This window comes from Narcine bancroftii, chromosome 14 (assembly GCF_036971445.1).
Source record: "Narcine bancroftii isolate sNarBan1 chromosome 14, sNarBan1.hap1, whole genome shotgun sequence".
Taxonomy (NCBI): Eukaryota; Metazoa; Chordata; class Chondrichthyes; order Torpediniformes; family Narcinidae; genus Narcine; species Narcine bancroftii.
Genome location: NC_091482.1, coordinates 57,624,788 through 57,645,542, shown reverse-complemented (window position 1 = coordinate 57,645,542; position 20,755 = coordinate 57,624,788). Strand labels below are relative to the sequence as shown.

Here is a 20,755-nt window from a genome sequence, read left to right as displayed (position 1 = left end):
ATGAAGCTGACCACTTTACAGCTCCCTTGGATCTGACTGTGATTCAAAAACAAAATAGATTTTGCAAACAAGGTGATTGAAAATTGAATGATGCCAATAAAAGAGCATTACTGAGGAAGTGTAAAATTCAGTGACTCACAAAGCTGAGTGTTTTCACCTGTCAGTCAGTCAGATGCGAGGAGGACCTGGAAGGAAGATCCTGGACTTTGTGGAATTCACGGCATGTGTCTTTTTTTATATTAACGGCAGCACAAAGTGCATAAAAAGAGGTCTAGGTGCCACAAGACTTACACCACCAGGTTCAGGAACAGCTGCTGCTCCCCCTCCAACACCAGATTCCTCAACAACAAACTCAATCAGGGGCTCTTACTTTTCCACTTTATTTTTTCTCTCTGTATTGCATAATCACTTCATTTACATTTCTTCATTTGCTTGCATGTGTTTTCATGGCAATCATAACAAGGTGTGTTGTGGAAGATATTGATTGCCCATTGGTCAGCCAATCTGGAAGGGGTGCCAGGTCTGGAGGCTGTTGTGGGGTGGATGAGAGATCGAGTGTATGTACGATTGTGTGGGAAGGATGGGGGGGAGTGGTGGAGGACAGAGAACAAACAGTCAGACTGGTCTGAAGGAGGATGATCGTGGGATGAACCCCTGGGCAAAGTGGGGGCAGAAGAGGTGCCCAGGGAAAGATAACCACACATACAGCAACCACAGGAATGGTGTCAATTATTGGATGCACTGGCAAGAGTAGCTTTGATGGTGGAGGCCGTAACAACCAGGAAGAGCACAGGACTAGGCAGGGAGTACCTGGAGACAGAGACGTTATGACAGCTACAGGTGCCATTCTTACTGGGACTAGTTGTTAGAATTATCATGATTATTTTTTTATTTATTATTTGTGAATCTGCGAATAATTAAATTCAAAATACAGCCGGAGCTTGACGATTTGTTTGCAGGCTGCGAAACCAGGTTAAGTGAAAAACTAAGCCTTTCTCTATACCTCTGGTCAATAAACTAAACACCTGCCCACATGAACCTCACCTGCCATAGTTTTGCCCAACATCTCATCTGTCCATGGTGGTTTGTAATGTCTTGCATGCATCAACAATGCTTATAGGACCTCCAAATTTAATTTTGTCCCCTAGCATTTATTCTGTTGATACAACATGTTGCAATTACTTTCAGCATTTTTCATATCTTTGATCAATTTCAGTTGAGTATTATGGTGTATACTTTGAGAAGCTTTGGCAGTGTACATGTTGGGATTGTATGTGAAGTGGTTTTATGTATCCATTAGTATTATTACAAATGTTGGAGCTAAAGGTAAGCTACCATTTACAATCATTCCAATTACTGAGATTTTAAGCCTGCCAAATAGCATTAGAGCCACCAAAAATGTTACTTCTGTAAATGAAACAAACAAAAAGATATTATAAAGAAGGCAGTTGTTTTTCAAATACTAGCAGGTCAGGATATTGGGAAGAAATCCATCTTAAGTTGACAGGACTAAGTACGGGCATCTATTGCTGTTGTACACAACCAAGAATACGGTATAAAGATAAGAACAGATTCTGGGGAGAATTATTCAAAAGTCATAGGACACGCTAAGAAAATAGCCAGTGAAGAATATGTAATCCTGGATTTTGTGCAGGAGCCTGACAAATTTGGCAAGCCGGCCAGGAGCCCAATATCTTGGCAAGACCGTGGAAGGAGGCTATCGGCTGTGGGCTTCCTCCAGTGGATAATTGGCTAATTTAGGATAAGGTAAGCAGATGCCTTTTTTCATAAAAGTCTGTGAAATAGGCTCCACGTGGGTCTGGCAGTTCCGGATGTGGTCTCATGCAAGCGATGGACTCCGGTAGGTGAGTGCTTAATTGAGAATTTAAAAATCAGGAGTTGAGTTGAGGAATGAACAGCTGAGAGACATAGAGTTCAACTCCAATTATCCAAAATCAGATTCTCCAAAATCCTCATTTATCCAAAGTTCTTTTTAAACCAGATAAATGAGAACATCCAAAACAAATCATAAATCCACAAATAAAGTTGGAGCCAATCTGACCTGGGACGTCGGGGATACCAGGTTCCCAGAAAGGAGTGGGGCCTCGGTGAGGAGATGTCGGTGATCGGCGGCGGCCAGCATTTTTTAAAAATGAGAATTAAACATTATTTTAATGCTGAAAAAGCCTTCCCTCGTTGTTTGTTGTATTTTAAACACTGTTACGTGATTTGCTGTTGCTACTGGGCTGTTTTTAAAAAATAACCAGTTCTATGAAAAAAAACGTTTATCTGACATAGGCCCGGAACCGATCATTTTGGGAATAGAACTTTGATAAGGCCTCAATTGCAGTCAGTTCTTTGCATATTGCAACAGATCCAGTGCATCACCTGACTTTATGAAAAATGTGAAGACACAAGGGGGAATGCAAAAGAGATTTACTAGAATGGCACAGAGATGAGCGCTTTTAGTGAGGGATTTCAGCTGGAATGTTTGGTTGAATAAATGTGGTTCTCCTGAGAGCAAAGAAAGTTGAGAAAGGCATACAAGCTCACGATGGGTTCAGATAGGCTAGGTAAAGAGGAAAACTGTTGCCATTAGCAATCCTTTAAAATACTAGAGGGCACAAGTCCAAAATAAAAAGCAAATATTCAAGAGTGATGTGAGGAAAATAATTTAACTTTGTACACAGTGAGAGGTAATGATTGTGATGTTTAATTTATTGTAATAAAGAAACTTGGATTCTTTTCTAACAACTATACTTTATTAGCAAAGTACTCACTCGTGACCTTGTGAAGGCATCCATTTTGGATCTGTTCCTAGCTGCAACAACTCATCTCTGACTCCCTCTAGTGGTCAGGATTATCACTCCTTCATTACATCCCCTTTCCTTGAGATGTTTAATCTAACAACATGACACACTAACATAGTATTCATTTCAATCTAAAGTTCAACAAAATGTAAACACCACAAGCACTCTACTATTCCAATGATCTGGAACTCACAACCTGTAAGGTAGTGGAAGCAGGGTCAGTCAAGGCTGTCAAAAAGGAATTGGGCAGGCAAATTAAATTTTTTTTAATAAGATCATGGAAAAAGCAGGATTGAGAACAGTACAGCACAGGACAAGGTTCTTTGGCCTACATGTCCATGTTAAACATGCCCAATTTAAAATAAAGCTTCACTGCTTGCATATGATATTCTTTATTCCTCTGCACATTCCTGTGTCTTGAAACCTCTTAAATGTTACTATTGTATCTGCTTCCATCACCTACTCCTCACAGTCCATTCCTGGCACCTTCCACTCTCTTGGTTAAAAAAAACCTCACCCTGTATATCTTTGTTAAACCTTCTCCCCTCATCTTAAATGCAGGTCCTCCAGGAGGTAATATTTTTACCAACTGGAAAAGATTCTGAATGTCAACCCTATTAATGCTTCTCATAACTTCAGGGCAATCCTTTGTCTTTTCCACATCCTCTCCCGACCGACGTCACTATCTGCACATTTCCTTCCCCCACCAAGCCCTCCTCACTTAGATCCAACTATCGTTTGGCAGCTCTGACCTTACTCCTCCCCCTCATCTCATCTCTCATTCACGTGTTCAGTCCTGATGCAGGGTCTTCACATGAAACGTTGACTGCCTGACCCGCAAAGTTCCTCTGGCAATTTGCATTTTGCAGCCACTTTAATTCTTTCCTTACTGATTTTTGCTTAATCACTGGAGTCTGCCTCCACCCCCAACACCTCCCATCGATGTGATCTACCAGGATTGTTGTCTCAAGAGGACCCATTCAACCTTGCATCTTTCAGCTGCTTTCACGAGGAAAGAGATACAGGAGGATCAGAGCCAGCACCACCTGGCTGAGGAACAGCTTCTTCTAATGGGCAGTGAGAATGGTGAACGACCGAGAGAACTGCTCACACTAACCATCTGAACCATTCATGAAAACAATATTATTTATTTATTTGTGTAGATGAAATACTTGTCCTGCATGTGCATTGTTTGTCTGGATGTGTGTTACGTCTGGTTGTGTGTCAGCATAATTTGCATCCAAGTCCAGAGAACGCTGTTTCGTTAGGTTGTACTTGCACAATCAGATGACAATAAACTTGACTTGAGAGTCACAACATTAGGAAATAAGGCATGAGGCAGAGGTGGGTTAGTAGGTGGGACGGGAGACCGCTGTGGCGGCTGAGACACACAAGCGCACAGTTTCTTTTCTGCAATTCACTATGCAGGATGTCGTCAGTCGTGTAACCTGGATGCTCCAGTCGGAGACTACAGAACATATGACACTCTGGTTTCAGACATCTCCCAGTTACCTCAAGGACTGAATCGAAAATGATTTGCTGCTGCAGGCTAGAAAGAAGCAATTAACAGTACATTTAGTCCAGATATGATCTAAATGCACAGAAGAAATATGGAGCTCAAGAAACCTAACTGAATTCACAGCATGCCTGAACTTGGTGTTCAAGTGGTTTCTTGCATTCTGCTGCCTTCTGAGGTACCACGATTGGAACTTTATCCTTTGAAAAGCTACGAAGGAGGCTGAAATGGCGCCTCAAAATTTGATTTTGTTTTGAAAAATACAGACAAAATCTGATTTCTGTTGCATTAGGAGCTTCCCCACGAAACATGTACACCCAAATAACAAAGACTTTAGTGAAGTCTATTAGGCATGCTCTTTCTTTGCTTCAGAATAGTTGCCATTAAAGCACTCTTCTACATGATATACCTCTAATTGAAATATTAAATCAAAAACTGTACCCTTGTCATTGTATTTTAGAATTGACCTTTTCCAGATAAACAAGGCAGTATCAAATTAAGTACAAAATTATGAAAGGCGTAGATAAGTTAAATTGTTCCCATTGGTGGGGGAGACTAGAACTAGGGGACATAGCCTGAAGATCCAGGGTGGTAGATTTAGGACGGAGAATGTCATGACTTGTTCATGACAATAAATTCTGATATAAAGAGGAACTGTTTTTCCCAGAGTGTAGTGAATCTCTGGAATTCGCTGCCCACTGAAGTGGTGGAGGCTATTTCAGTAAATAAATTTTAAGACAAGGTTGGATAGATTTTTTTACAAAGTAGGGGAATTAAGGGATATAGAGAAAAGGCAGGTAGGTTAAGACGAGCCTATCATCAGATCAGCCATGATCTCATTGAATAGCGGAGCAGGCTCGACAGGCCGGATGGTTGACTCCTGCTCCTATTTCCTATGTTCTTAGCAATGCTGTTTGTGGCAGTCATTTCTGAATATACAAATATAAACAAATATTGTATGTAACAACAAATAGAAATGTACATTTTTAAGAAAAGTCATACTTCATAATTATAGACAAACATGGTCACAGGCCATTTCAGCCCACAAGCCAGTACCGCTCAATATCTCCGGAATGTTTCAAATGGTGGGAGGACATCAGGGCCCTGGGAGAAAACCAATGCAGACATGGGAAAACATACCAACTCCTTACGGACAGCGTGGGATTCGAACCCAATTCTGATCGCTGGCACTATAACAGCGTTGCACTAACTGCTACGCCAACCGTGCCGCATTTTTAAAAATATCATGTATACTAACCATATAATTACAAACACCAGCTTTTCATTTAGTTTCTGAACGTGAATAGTCAACTGGCCTTGGATTTTGAAGTAAAAATCGAAAATAATTTTAAAAAATGAATGCCACTTGTTAGGTGAATCACTTGTTTATTTTCAGTGTATGTTACGTGGCGGGATGTCTCAGAGTGGCCCAAACAGTGTGTAATATTGTTGCTGTGATAATCCATCAGTTGCAACTGGAGTTGTGATCACATTGCTCTACGTTTCAGTGGTGCGCAGTGGCAGGATAATCCTAGGACAAGGTCTTCCATGCCAGATCATCAGAGATGTCCTCCTTATTCAAATGACATGGCTTTCCCTCTCCCACTATCGACCTTGCCCTCACCTGCGTATCCTCCATTACCCGCACATCTGCCCTCTGCCCCCATGCGCAACAAGGACAGGATTCCCCTTCTCCTCACCTACCACACTACCAGCCTCTGTGTGCAACATATCCTCCACCACCATTTCCACCATTATAAGACACATTTCCCTCTCTCCTCCCCTCTCTGTCTTTTGCAGGGTACGCTCCCTGCATGAATCCTTTGTCTACTCTTCCCTCCCCACCAATGATCCCCTTGGCACCTGTGATGGCAGATGTCACACTTGCACCCACATCTCCTCCCTCACCACCATTCACGGCCTCAAATACAGACTGAACCTCTGTTATCCAGCACTCTGTGGTCTGGCAACTCTCGTGGTCTGGCACGTTTTGAATCTGCTGCTGTCAGTACAAACTCCTTGCAGGCAGTGTGAGACAAGAACTTCAGTCCCAATCGCTGGCACTGTAAAGGTTGAATCTGCTGTGATCAAGACTACAGTGCCAGTGATCGGACTAGATTTAGAGTCCGGCTCTGTCTGTAAAGAGTTAGTACTGATGTCCCAATCGCTGGTGCAGTAAAGGCATTGTGTTAACTGGTATACTAACCGTGTTGCCCCACAGTATTATTTCCTGTTTTAAGCTTTGTTCTACCTTTGATATATTTATACAGGGGGTTCCTTTAGGAGTCCGTTTCTGTTTTCTGGCATTTTCTGTGGCCCACCAATGACATAGCTGGATTAAAAAGTGAAGCAACATTTCACTTGTGAATTAGCAGGGGTCATCCACTGCACCTGCCACTCCCATCATGGTCTCCTCTACATCAGAGAGATTGGGAGATCGCTTTGTGAGTACCTTGGTTCCGTCCACTGCAATATCGTGGAGTTCCCAGTTGCCACCCATTTGAATTCCCCATGCCATTCCATTGCTGACATGTCTGTCCAAGGTCTCATGTGCTACCAGACTGAGCCCACCCGCAAATTGGAGGAACAACACCTGATTTCCACTCTGGGCATCGACCACTGTTTTCCATTAAACATGCCCGCCCCCCCCAACCCCACACACTTCTTCCCTCTATCTTCTTCCCTCCAGCTCTATCTGCCCATCTCTCTCTCTATTCTTTTCACTTTCGGCAAACTCCTTCAAAAGAGCCAAAATCAATACTCACATCTCCTCTTATCATATCCAGTTAAGACCTTTTGTTGGTCTCGACTCCTCCCCCTACCAATCTTCAGTCTTTATTCTGACTCTTTCCTGTTCTTTCTTATTCTTTGAAGAAGGGCTCAGGCCCAAAATGTACACAGCTTACACAGTTGTAACATGATATCACTGCTCTTTTATTCTTTGCCCTGACCAATGTCAGCCAGCATGCCCTGGACAGTGAAACCATGATTTTACGTACCCTGATTTAATGCAAATTCGGATATAACGCGATGACTTAGACATCGGGCTTCCGGCAGGAGTGGGGACATCGGGCTCCTGGGCAGGAGCGGGTGTATTGGGCTCCTGGCAGGAGTGGGGGTGGTGGGCTCCTAGCAGGAGCAAGGGCATTAGGCTCCCGGGCAGGAGCAGGGATCTCAGGCAAGACATGACAGTTCCAAACACAGACGCACATGGATTTATACTCAGGCGCTCCGATACCTCAAACACAAGTAATGGATCATAATGGTTTGCTAAAAATTAATTTGTGTTTTAATTTCAACTGTAACAACGATTTATTAAAACCCTGATTTAGGTCGAGTCCGATTTTTTCATAATGAGATTTTATGGACCCCAATGATTGCGTTATAACAGGATCTGTACCTTCTTCATCACCCTGTCTACCTGCATTGGACTTCATGGAATTATGCACCTTTACCTCAAAGCCATTTTGATATACTACACTCCCCAGGGCTCTACCATTAACCATGCAAGTCCTGCCCTGGTTTAACCTGGCATAGAGCAACACTTTCCACTTAACTGAGTTAAATTCCACCGTCATTCCTTGGCCCATTTTCCCAGACACATCTCAATTTTGTTGTTAGCTCAGACAACATTCTTCACTGTCTTTGATGGGCATTACTTTGCTAACAGCATAGTTATCTACTACAGCCAAAAGCAGACTGGTTTAAGAATTTCCATTTTATCTGTTAGTGGAGAAATGTTAATGGATTAAATGAAATAAGTATCTAGGGAGAATAAGATGGAAACATTTCTTAATATACACTGTACAATGATCGCGGCACTTCTGTTATATTTATCTTCACGGATGCTGCTTGGTTTGCTGAGTCTTCCAGCTTCTCATTGTTTGCTTAATGTTTCAGAATCCGAAGTTACTGCATTTCTCCAGTTAATCATTTCATTTCTCAACAAAATTAAATTTGTAAAATTGGCTTGAAATGCAGGACTGTCAGCATTGAGCCTAGGGCTCGTGATTTTGAGTTGATAATCCAGAGGGGCATTTTAATGGAACACCCGAGGGAGTTTGCCATGTTGGAAATGCACTACCTGGTGTAAGATGGGAATGGTTCAGTGAATCATTTGGGTGTTAAAGATCTCATGACTCCATGAGGGATGGTTAAGATACTGCATTAGAGCCAATTGTAGACACACAGGAGACCACAGATGCAGAAATCTGAAGCTAAAGAGGGAAAAAAGAATGGTCAACATTTGGAATCAAAACCTTTGATTGAGACTGGTCAATAGTCTCAATAGAGGACTTCAACTCAAAATGTTGGCTATTCTTTTCTCCCACTGATGCCCTTTGACCTGTTGACTTTTTCCAGCAGATTGTGTTGAGCTATTTTCTGGCCAAGTTGCCTCTGAGCTTAAAAAAAAAGAGATTTATTTATTTAAACATACAGCACGGTAACAGGCCATTTCAGCCCACGAGTCCGAGCCGCCCAATTAATCTACATCCCTGGTTCATTTCGAACTGTTGCAGGAAACTGGAGAACCCAGGGAAACCCCACGCAGACATGGGGAGAATGTACAAACTTCAAATAGACAGTGCCAACCGTGCTACTTAATTGATTAATTACATGTCTGGGGTAGACGATTAGACATTATTTTTTAATTAGGCATTATGAAGTTAATTGGCAGAACTTCCTTTTATTGCCCATTATTTTGGATCCTCTCTGTTTTTCTAATATCTTGGAGTAACATCTGGGTGTTAGTGAATGAAATATCTGCAGTATCAATGGACTACAGGAATGCCTCTACATTTGTTAGGAAGAAATGAGAAATTGACAAGGTTTTCCACCTCAACTTTGCTCCCAAAATAAAAGTCTTCAAAATGGAGGGTAATGTGGGTGCAGTACAACAGAAACACCTCCTTTAATCTTCACTAAATTCAGTCTTGATACATCACATATTTAATTGTCGGACCATGTCATGTAATAGGTTTGATGGTGCAAACATTCCCATTGATGATATATTGGCTTTCATCAACTCCACCTCTCTACTAGGCAGAGATCTTCACAAGCCCTGACAATGCCATTCCCTGCTTAAAATTCACAGAAACATACTTCTGCCTAAGTGTGGACTCCATCTATCAGTTTTCAATGCGTCTTGGTCTAGGTCAGGTAACTGTCACATCTCATTAAAAAGAATAAAGGGAGTATGAGGCATCCTGTGACAATATGGCCCTGCATCTCTGTAATTATTTCACCTCATCTTCTTTATGCAAGGAAAGGAATTCTTAAAGTGTTAGGGAGAAAGGTGAAAACAGTGGGGAACCACCCAATGGCCCCACAAGGCTCCTTTACTTCTAAAGTTCCCTAAAAAAGTGCAACCTGGCATCCACATTTCCTGAACTGTGTCACCTGCAAGCTGTTGGCTATCCCTATTGGGTAAAAATGTAACCACATATTCAGAACAGCCACTCAGTGTGTTATTAAGAGCCAACTTGAATCTAACCTTATGATGCCTTATAATACTTTGGATATAATTACATGGCTGTCATAGTCATAAAATATTGTAATGTGGCCGACATCTGTATCCCATCTCAGAAGCTTCAGAATTGAATGTCTGGTTTAAGGGAAGAGAAAAAACCAGCAAGAATGTCCGTTCCTTTTCTCCTCCATTAACTTCTTGCAACCTTGGCATTAGAAGTATATGGTTCTCATGCAATTAAATTGAATTAGTGGAGATAGGCAAAAAAGGTCGGCGTGGACATAGGTAGCCAAAATCCCCATTTCTGTGCTGTTCAACCCCATTGATGTTTGTTTTCTTAGATCTTTGTGACTGCAGATCACAAAAACCATTGGACAATAACCATTGGCTGGCTACACAAATAAATGTCATTGTAGCCTTTCTTTCCACACTTACTGTCCATATTTATTTTTACTTTTTAAACTGCAGGTTTTCCATGAATTCTGTGGTGTGTTATACAAGCCCTAAAAGTAATTCTACATCATGTTTGCCTCCCTATTTTGAATCATAATCAAATTTTATTGACAGTCTTCCCAAGGCACCAATCCCAATAATTCTATGTCGTAGCGGTTAGCGCAACACTATTACAGCACCAGTGATCCAGGTTTGAATATGTTCTCCCCGTGTCTCTGTCGGTTTCCTCCAGGTGCTCCGGTTTCCTCCCACCCTTCAAAATAAAATGTACATGGGTTGGAGGTTAATTGTGGTATTTGGGCATGTCGGATCCATGGGCCATAAGAGCCTGTTACCATTCTGTATGTCCAAATTTTTAAAATGTTATTATTGATTTTTTTTTTAAACTGTGATTCTACCACTAAAAGCAGAAACATTAGATTAGTGGGAAGCTTACTGTTGTTCCCTCCATTACCCATATAGAAATGGGAAGAGCAACTTCCATCTTCATCTGAATGGTGAACAAGCAGAGTGGATTACCAGTCAAAGTGAATTGCATCTAAGGGCCACTCATATGAGGTCAAATATCTCAATGTAAATGGATATAAAATCTTTCTTTTTGGTGTAATTCCATCCTGGAAAATATATTTAGAATTGGTGTAAATGGAAGAGTTCAGAAACCATTTCCTTCAAATACATTTAACTCATTTCCCTAGCCAAATTCAGTTTGATCTTTGAAGAGATTTTAATGAAAGTGTCCAGGAGTTGGTAGCTGTCAAAGTCAGAATGATGGTTCCGAAAGACCAGTGAAGCTGCTCAATTAGACTTTGCAATTTGGTCCAATCGGAAAACCCCATGATGCTCAATTAAAAGTCAGGCTAGAATTTGTTGCACTGGTCAATAGAACGAAAAAGGGGATTAGATGGCACAGTGGTTAAGCACACTGCCCCTTCACCTCTGGGAATGGGGCTCAAGTCCATCCTTGACTAATGGGATGGAAGTCTCATTTTTTTCCTCTGTTTTTAAAGACCTTGAGCGAAGGCAGTTTGGGCGGTTTCATCCCCGTTGCTCGTGGATATAAGCCCACAGCACAACACTGCCCATAATCCATCTCTAATTGGCAATCTCAGTTAGAAAGGTCGGAAGCATGGGTGGGTATACGACAAGAAAATATCCTTAGTAGGGGGTGATGTAATGAGGTTGAGGTTAAGGTACATCGTTGGGGCAGTGCAAAGGGAAATATTGTCTTCAGCTGGTAGTGTTGCAGTCATGATGTGATGGCTAAATACTAACATTAGATGCCAAAAAATGAGAAGTTTTCCATTCTCCAACACTGTAACTCTTCCCTTTGAAAAGCAAAGAAGCCATTAAAAAAAACTGAATTAAAAATAACATGGAAAACATACTTGGGGTTATTTCTCTTACAATGTCAAGAGTTATTCAACATTTATTTTATCATTTTACAAAGATAAATTACAGTAGCATCCCCATTATCCAGCACCTATGCGGATCGCGCATGTTGGATATGCGAATGTTCCATTTGACTGAGATTCACTCTTCCCATTCCTAACATTAAGAGTGCATTATTTAAAAGACAAAAGACAGTGCAAAATGTAAAGTAATTTGAAAAAAAAAATCTATATTGTAGTCTTTAATTACTTAAACTTCATTTTAGTCAGGTAATTCCTTACAAAATTTAAATTTGAACCCCGATTGTTGGTGCTGTAACAGTGTTGCACTCACCGCTACGCAAAGTGTGCTCCAAAACTTACAGATAAAGCCTTACTAATATACTTAATACTAATAAAGATAAATATTCTTACCAGGCAAGGATAGGGAGACATTTGGGGAAGAGTTTCCCCAGCGGTGAGTGTCATCGGCCGGCTCTTCATCCTGGACACTGCCATTTCATTCCAAATTTATTGAAACTTTATCACCTTCCTCGCACTGACAACCGATTCACCTCCACGCAAGTGGTGACAGTGAAAAGAACACGTGCGCATTGAGAGACCTAGCTAGTTCAGTGGGGAAAACTTGCCCGTGTCCAACAAAGTCTCAGTGCTTTCCCCCCCCCCCCCCACCAAAATAAACCCAGTCTTATCTATTTGAAATTCACATATTTACATATTTCCTTGCCAGTTGTTTGAGTTTCTGATTGATTGAATTCCGGAAATGGAGATTTTACTGCGGAACTCTTGTTAAAACATGCTGACAACTTCATACAATTTAACAAACTATATTCTTTTAAGAACAGTTCTGTTCTGAAACTAACTGCTTCTGACAGTTCCAATTACCATAATATTTAGATCTGATAATTTCACATTGTCAAACAAGGGCTTACGACTCAGGGGGGCAACTACCCCCCCCAAATTCAGACAGAACAGTGGGAAAAACAATATTTATTTTAAGATGCATCTTGGGTGATTTGTGCTAACTGGGTATTGTCGATTGATTAAAAAGCCTTCTTTATTAAAAATTGGTTCTTGTGTTTTTATCGGTATAAAATTTTGGGCAAATCAACCCCTCTGTCCCCCTTAAAGAGTCCCCTTAAGCCCATGCAAGTACACATAAAAAGACACGTTTGCTAAGTCATAGTCACAGATGGATGCCTGCACACAGGCCTGCATGTACAAGGACAGACCAACATATACACATAAATAAACACATAGTCAGTCTCATGGACAGATGTGCGCACATCCCTTGATCCTACATTTTACAAATTTGGATTGGAAAACCTGCTTCACTCTGCAACAAATGCCTTTGAACCCTGAAGTATGAAACGTGCCACCCTCTAAAACTGTCACTCTCGTCAGTTTCACGCATTTAAGCTCGGCCAACCAGAGCGCTGTACTCCAACTGATCGTTTTAACAGGTCCGTCTGAAAACACTGTGCTTGGTCGATTTTAAATGTTGTGGATTTGATCAGCAGGTCTGTTTGGAAAGGGATACGACATCATTAAGTACAATCCCTGGACAGCCAAGATCTGCTGAAATGTTATGAACCTGAAACAGAAACCTTTAAATATTTGGCTTCTCTCGGTAGGATTAGTCTTGAGATTCTCAAACACTCAAAGGATTATGAACAAAGGGTTTCAATTACTCCCAATGCGCTTCTTTTGATATATAGCCACTATCGATTCACATATAACACCATGTAATTACAGTCCATTTTTACTGTTCATGGTTAACCTAATTACTCTATTTACAACAAAAGCGTCTTCTGTAAACTTCACAATATAAATGTTCCCACTCTGGAATGCTAAACTTTGATGTTCATGGCCAACTTAAATTGCTAATTCAGATGCATTTCTTAATATCCCAATAAAAGTTTAATCGAACCCAGAATCCAATGCACACAGGTCATATATCAATGCATTCACTTTAAGATGACACCTTTATGACGCAGAGCTCCAATTACATTCAGCTGGATAACACTTATCAGCCAGTGAACTACAACAGCGATCAGTGAATATCCTTTATCTCATTCAATGGGTGGGTTCAGATCAGCAGTTTTAAAGCAAAAGCAGAAAATGCTCGAAGCACTCGGCAAGTCTGACAGCATCTATAAAAAGAGAAATAGAGGCTCCAACCCGAAATATTAACTCTTTCCATTAATACTGGCTGACCTTATGAGCATTTCCAGTATTTTCTATCTTGATTTTAAAGTACATTCCAGCAATGCGACAATGACCAGATACTATGATGAAGAATATACATTGACCAAGAGAACCCACTTGCTTTTCCCTGACAATGTCATAGTATGCAGAGGGACTCACCGTCTAACATCTCATCTGAAACACCATCTACGGGGTCCTCCAGTACTCCCTCAATTCTTAATAGGACTGCCCACCTCATTTTATTCTGCTCAAGTCTCAGGAGTGCATCTTGAACCCAGAACTTCGAGCTCTGAGGCAAAAGCATGACCAACTGAACAAGGTATTGATGTTCTTCTTAAATTTTAAAACATAGAACAGAGCTGCACAGAAAACTGTCCCTAAAGCCCACCATGCCTGCACTGACCATGATGCCAACCTAACCAACACCACCTGCCTGCACGTGAGTCCAATGCTGAGCCCATTGCAGCAGTGGCTTGATACTGCAGCTTCCACAAGATAGGTCAGGCTTTGGCTATAGAATGTTGTATGGACATCCAAGAGAACAGATTTGTCTTCAGTTTAAGGACACCACCTCGACCAATGTGAAACTCTGTCAGCATGGTAGAAGAGTGCCAGCTTGTATTTTATTATGGCACCTGACTGTATATCTCAACTCAGAGAACATCAACTCTATTACTGATAAACATTTCTCTTCCCCATGTCTGGAATCGGACTGTATTGGGGTCAGGAGCCAAATGGCTCCGACAGGCTCTGAAGTGAGTGTAAGTCAGTTAGTGGCACTATTGATTATTTCTTTCAATTGTCAAGAATTTACTTGAATAATGACATCCTGTGGAGGTGGCAGGGGAGGAGGTGATCCAAAAAGGGTGAACTCCGACCGATATGGCCCCACAGTTTATGGCATCAATGAAGAATTAATGGTCAACAGAGGATGCTTCTTAATGTATCTCTTCAAACTGGTTCCTTTCAAAATATTAAAGTTAAGTAAAGACAATGTGGTTCATGTCTGGAATTGACTTGTGAGCTGCCATTCTAACACAATGCCAAGAAGATCCAGTATTAATGGACAGTCTGCTCGTTAGTAGAAACTTAAACTTAGCTACAACCCAAATCCTTGTCTCTGCATTACTGTATGTAAAGATAACCATGGAGTCTCCTTCTACACTGGTCAAACCTCCTCTCTCAACAGCAGCACCAACAGATAAACAGCAATTCATCTTGTGTTGTTTTTAGATGTTGCATTAGTGGAGCATCTTTAACATGTGTAAGTAAACTTCCAGAGTATTCGCATAATGTTACATTAGGCAAAATACAATGATGGTGGACAGGGTAATAAACTTCAAATTCCTGAGTTTTCAACATCTTTGAAGACCTAACCTGAGACCATCATGTTGGTGCAATCATGAAGAAGACATGGCAGCTGCTTTATTTTATTAGGAGTTTGAGGAGATTGGGCAGGTGTACTCTGTAGAGCAGTCTGACCGGTTGCATCGCTGTCCAGTATGGAGGTGCCAACGCACAGGGCAGGAACAGGCTACAGAGGGTTGTAAACCCCACCAGCGCCATTGTAGGCATTAGTTGTCCCTCCATTAATGACCTCTTCAAAAGGTGGTGCCTTAACAAAGTAGCTTTTACCATCACCATCCAGGCCATGCCCTATCTTCTCTGCAACCATCAGGAAAGAGGTACAGGAATGTGAAGACACACTCTCAACATTACAAAAACACCTTCATCCCTTCCACCATCATATTCCTGAATGGACAATGAACCTATGGAGACGACCTCACTTTTTATTTTATTCGCACTAGTTATTTATTTCTTTTAAATCTTGTTTTTAGAAAATTGTAATTTATTGTAAATTCTGCACAACACTGCTGCCACAAAAACAGCAAGTTTCAGGGCACATGTTCATGTCAATAAACCTGATTCACATATTAAGGGAAATGTCAAAGGGATTGGTCAAAGAGAGAGCTTTTAAAGAGTACTTTAACAGTGAGGAGAAAGAGGTTTATAGGGGAATCTGGGCAATGAAGTAATGGCAGTTGAAAGCAAGACCAACAGAGGAATCCAAGAGGCTTGGATGAGAAAAGAGCAGATATTTAAGAGGCTATAAATTTTAGGGATGGATAAAAGAAAGATAAAAATAAAAATTGAAGTTGTTGAAAACCTTAATTCTCAGCAGGTCAGGTATGTTCACTTTGATTCACTTCCCAGAAATGCAGCATTCCCACTATTTTTCGATTGAATGTGGTTCATTTTATGGGATTCAGGAGTGATGTGATAACATGACTTAGGAGCCAAGCGGTGGAATTTTGATATAATAACCCATGGAGTAGAAACATCCTCTGATATGTCCACTCGATATATAGGCCGTGTAAGTGTGGAAAATTAATCTGTACTTATTTGAATGTTCAGACATAAGCCAGAGTGAATTGCAGGGTAAAATTAAGTTATTTATGATTATTTTTTAATAACCCATGGAGTAGAAACATCCTCTGATATGTCCACTCGATATATAGGCCGTGCAAGTGTGCAAAATTAATCTGTACTTATTTGAATGTTCAGACATAAGCCAGAGTGAATTGCAGGGTAAAATTAAGTTATTTATGATTATTTTCTAAATAATAAAATATGAAGAGTACCAGACTTACAACGGTGAGTTCGTGCCATTAAAGAGAAATCAAACCTTGCATGTTTTCACTTACTCGATATGCTTTTTCTGGTATTTTTCCATTTCTCCTGTTCAATCTGTGGCTCACCGTTTCCATTCCAGACTCTGAGTGCAGGTCGACTGCTGATTGATTTTGCTGTCAAAGTTCTCAAAACCCTTTGAGCTTCTGCTAGCAGCAAAGCTTGTATTGCTTCCAACAGCTGTCAAAGAGTTAGGCCAGATTTGCATATGAATATTCACTTCAAAAAGAATCAACAAATTCACACTTTTTTTTCGTTCCCTGAAATAGCTTACCTCAACTGATTGGAACTGCCAACCCGTAATCAAATTGGTAAGGATTTCAAAACTTGCTTCCTTGCTTAAGTTCCAATCTAGGCAACAGGATTTATCTGTAGAAGTTACAACAGTTGAAAATCATTTCACTCATCAATATCTGTGTGTAATTTATATGAGGGGAACATTAAGAAATATTTTAATGATTTCAAAACAGGATCTGTTTGCATATTAATCTACTGCACGAAAACCAACAAGGTCGGGTCAGATACAGCAATGAGCTCTCCGAACCCTTCTCCATTAACAATGGCGTGAAGCAAGGCTGCGTTCTCGCACCAACCCTCTTTTCAATCTTCAGCATGATGCTGAAACAAGCCATGAAAGACCTCGACAACGAAGACGCTGTTCACATCCGGTACCGCACGGATGGCAGTCTCTTCAATCTGAGGCGCCTGGAAGCTCACACCAAGACACAAGGGCAACTTGTCCATGAACTACTCTTTGCAGACGATGCCGCTTTAGTTGCCCGTTCAGAGCCAGCTCTTCGGCGCTTGACGTCCTGTTTTGCGGAAACTGCCAAAATGTTTGGCTTGGAAGTCAGCCTGAAGAAATCGGAGGTCCTCCATCAGCCAGCTCCCCACCATGAGTACCAGCCCACCCCCCCCCCCCCCCCCACATCTCCATCGGGCACACAAAACTCAAAACGGTCAACCAGTTTACCTATCTCGGCTGCACCATTTTATCGGATGCAAGGATCGACAACGAGATAGACAACAGACTCGCCAAGGCAAATAGCGCCTTTGGAAGACTACACAAAAGAGTCTGGAAAAACAACCAACTGAAAAACCTCACAAAGATTAGCGTATACAGAGCCGTTGTCATACCCACACTCCTGTTCGGTTCTAAATCATGGGTCCTTTACCGGCATCACCTACGGCTCCTAGAACGCTTCCACCAGCGTTGTCTGCGCTCCATCCTCAACATTCATTGGAGCAACTTCATCTTCAACATCGAAGTACTCGAGATGGCAGAGGACGACAGCATTGAATCCACGCTGCTGAAGATCAAACTGCACTGGGTAGGTCACGTCTCCAGAATGGAGGACCATCACCTTCCCAAGATTGTGTTATATGGCGAGCTCTCCACTGGCCACCGAGACAGAGGTGCACCAAAGAAGAGGTACAAGGACTGCCTAAAGAAAGCTCTTGGTGCCTGCCCCATTGACCACCACCAGTGGGCTGATCTCGCCTCAAACCGTGCATCTTGGAACCTCACAGTTTGGCGGGCAGCAACCTCCTTTGAAGAAGACTGCAGAGCCCACCTCACTGTCAAAAGACAAAGGAGGAAAAACCCAACACCCAACCCCAATCAACCAATTTTCCTTTGCAACCGCTGCAACCGTGTCTGCCTGTCCCGCATCGGACTTGTCAGCCACAAATGGGCCTGCAGCTGACGTGGACTTTACCCCTCCATAAATCTTCGTCCGCGAAGCCAAGCCAAAGAAAAAGAAAAGAAAGAAATGCCTTCTTCACCACCCTATCCACATGTGATTCAACTTTCAGAGAATGATGTACCATGACTCCTAAATCCCTTTGTTCCACTGCTCTCAATTGTCTACCATTTAACCATTTGTCTATCATTTAGTCCTACCAAAATGTAGTACCTCACATTTATTAATATTGAACTCCATCCACCATCTTTCAGTCCTCTCTTCTAACTGTCCTATATCACCCTGTAAGCTTTGATAATCTTCCTCACTGTCCACAACACTGTCAAACTTTGTATCATCTGCAAATTTACTAATCCAATTTGCCACCCTATAGAACACAGGAGTTGGGATGTTATGTTGAAATTGTATAAGGCATTGATGAGGCCAAATTGGAATATTGTGTGCAGTTTTGATCGCCAAATTACAGGAAGGATCAGTATAGAGTGCGGAGGAGGTTTATGAGAATGTTGCCAGGATTTGAGTTACAGGGAATGGTTGAGCAGGTTGGGACTTTATTCCCTGGAGCGTAGAAGGTTGAGGGGTGATTTGATAGAGGTTTTCAAAATTATAAGGGGGACAGTAAGAGTCAATATGGACAGGCTTTTTCTATTGAGAGTGGGGGGGATTCAAACAAGAGGGCATGGATTGAGAGTAAAAGAAGAAAAGTTTAGGGGAAACGAGGGGCAATTTCTTCACACAGAGGGTGGTGGTTGTAGAGGTGAGATCGATATTAATATTCAAGGAAAGGTTGGATAGGTATACGGACGGAGAGGTGTGGAGGGTTATGGGCCGAATGCAGGTCAGTGGGACTAGGTGGGAGAAGATGTTCATCACAGACAAGCAAGGCCAAACTGGCCTGTTTCTGTGATGTCGATGATTATATGATTATATGTCTGAGCACAATAAAATCATTATTATATTTTTGAATGTGAAATAAACTAGGGAATGTTAATTTATCTTGAGGGCAGCTGTCCCCAGAAATATAATCCCTGGGATGTGCCAATTGGATTGCAATGCACAAGTTCAATAGTTTGCATGACTTTTCCAGAGACAAAAAAAAGCACGGGAATGGACATAAGAAATAGGAGCAGGAAAAAGTCATCTGGTCCTTTGAGCCTGCACCACCATTCAATGAGACCATGCTGATCTGGTGATACGACCATCACCACCCACCTCCCATTTCCCCAAACCCCTTAATTCCCTTACTATGTAGAAATCTATCCAGTCTTGACTTAAATATATTTACTGAGGAGGCCTCCACTGCTTCAATGGGCAGAGAATCCCAGATTCACCACCCTCTGGGAAAAGCAGTTCCTCCTCATCCCAGTTCTAAATTTACTACCCTGAATCTTGAGGCTATCTCCTAGTTCTGATCCCCTCAACCAAAATAAACAACTTACCTAACTCTATCTTATAATTTTATGTTTCTGTAAGATCCCCTCTCATTCTTCTAAACTCCAGTGATATCAGTCCCAGACAACTCAATCTCTCCTCATTGATCAATCCCTTCATCCTTGGAATCAACCTGTTAAACCTCCTCTGCACCACCTCCAAAGCCAGTACATCCTTCCTCAAGTAAGGAGATGAGAACAGTTGCAGCATTAGCTCCCGGCTTTTAAATTCAATCCCCCAAGCAATGAAGGGCAACATTCCATTTGCCTTCTTGATAGCCTGCTTCGTCGGCAGACCAACCTTTTGCAATTCACACACAAGCTCACCCAAGTCCTTCTGCATGGCAGCACATTGCAATTGCTTGCCACTTAAATAATATTCTGATCTTCCATTTTTCCTTCCAAAGTAGTTAACCTAAAATTTGCAAACATTGTACTCCCTCAGCCAGACCCTTGCTCACTCTCTTACCCTCTCTGCAGACTCTCTGTATCCTCTGCACGATTTGCTTTTCTGCTCAATTTAATGCCATCAGCAAACTTAAATACACTACATTCTGTCCCCTCTTCCAGATCATTTATGTATATCATGAACAGTTGTAGGATTGAGCTACAAAAAGGTGGCATTCAATTGTTGGGTCAAATGAGCTCTTTCTACCAATTTTGTGATGTAAGGTGTTCACTATTCAGATTCAGAAATCCTTAGTTGAGTGATTTATGATATTTCTGATTTGCTTGCCTGACATAATATACCCATAGTATTCCACTAAAAATCTTCACTAATTTGGCATAGAGGAAATGGTCCCAGGTATTGGGAGTGGAGGCACATAGCCAGTAGTCATAGGTTTATCAACACCATCACGGCAGAGAAGAATTCCAGAGAGTTTGTTTTACCTAGAGAATGGCTCGAATGTGAAATGTATGTTGACGTTGAGTAGCCATGGCAAATACCGTCTGGAAAATAACACAGCTGCCTTTAAGTCCACGTAATACCGCATAGTTGATTCCCACTATTGCCACTAAGGCATGATCCTTTCACTTATTCGTACTGATGATAATAACATAAGCACATAGGAAACAGAATCAAGA

At 41.5% G+C, this 20,755-nt stretch overlaps 1 protein-coding gene across 11 annotated transcripts in view; it reads right to left on the bottom strand.

Moving 5' to 3' along the window:
- LOC138749443 (WD repeat-containing protein 72-like) overlaps positions 1-20,755 on the bottom strand; it is a 249,326-nt gene that overhangs the window by 70,579 nt on the left and 157,992 nt on the right. For 8 of the 11 annotated variants that reach the window (XM_069910776.1, XM_069910775.1, XM_069910769.1 and 5 more), the window contains 2 exons: positions 16,811-16,905; positions 16,551-16,716 (listed from right to left, as the gene is read on the bottom strand). The exons of 1 other annotated variant lie outside the window; for it this stretch is intronic. In XM_069910776.1, coding sequence (XP_069766877.1) covers positions 16,551-16,716; positions 16,811-16,905 — 261 coding nt within the window. Of the gene's footprint in view, positions 1-12,518; positions 13,160-16,550; positions 16,717-16,810; positions 16,906-20,755 lie in introns of those variants that run through there. 2 more of the 11 variants (XM_069910771.1, XR_011348640.1) reach the window with 2 other exon arrangements.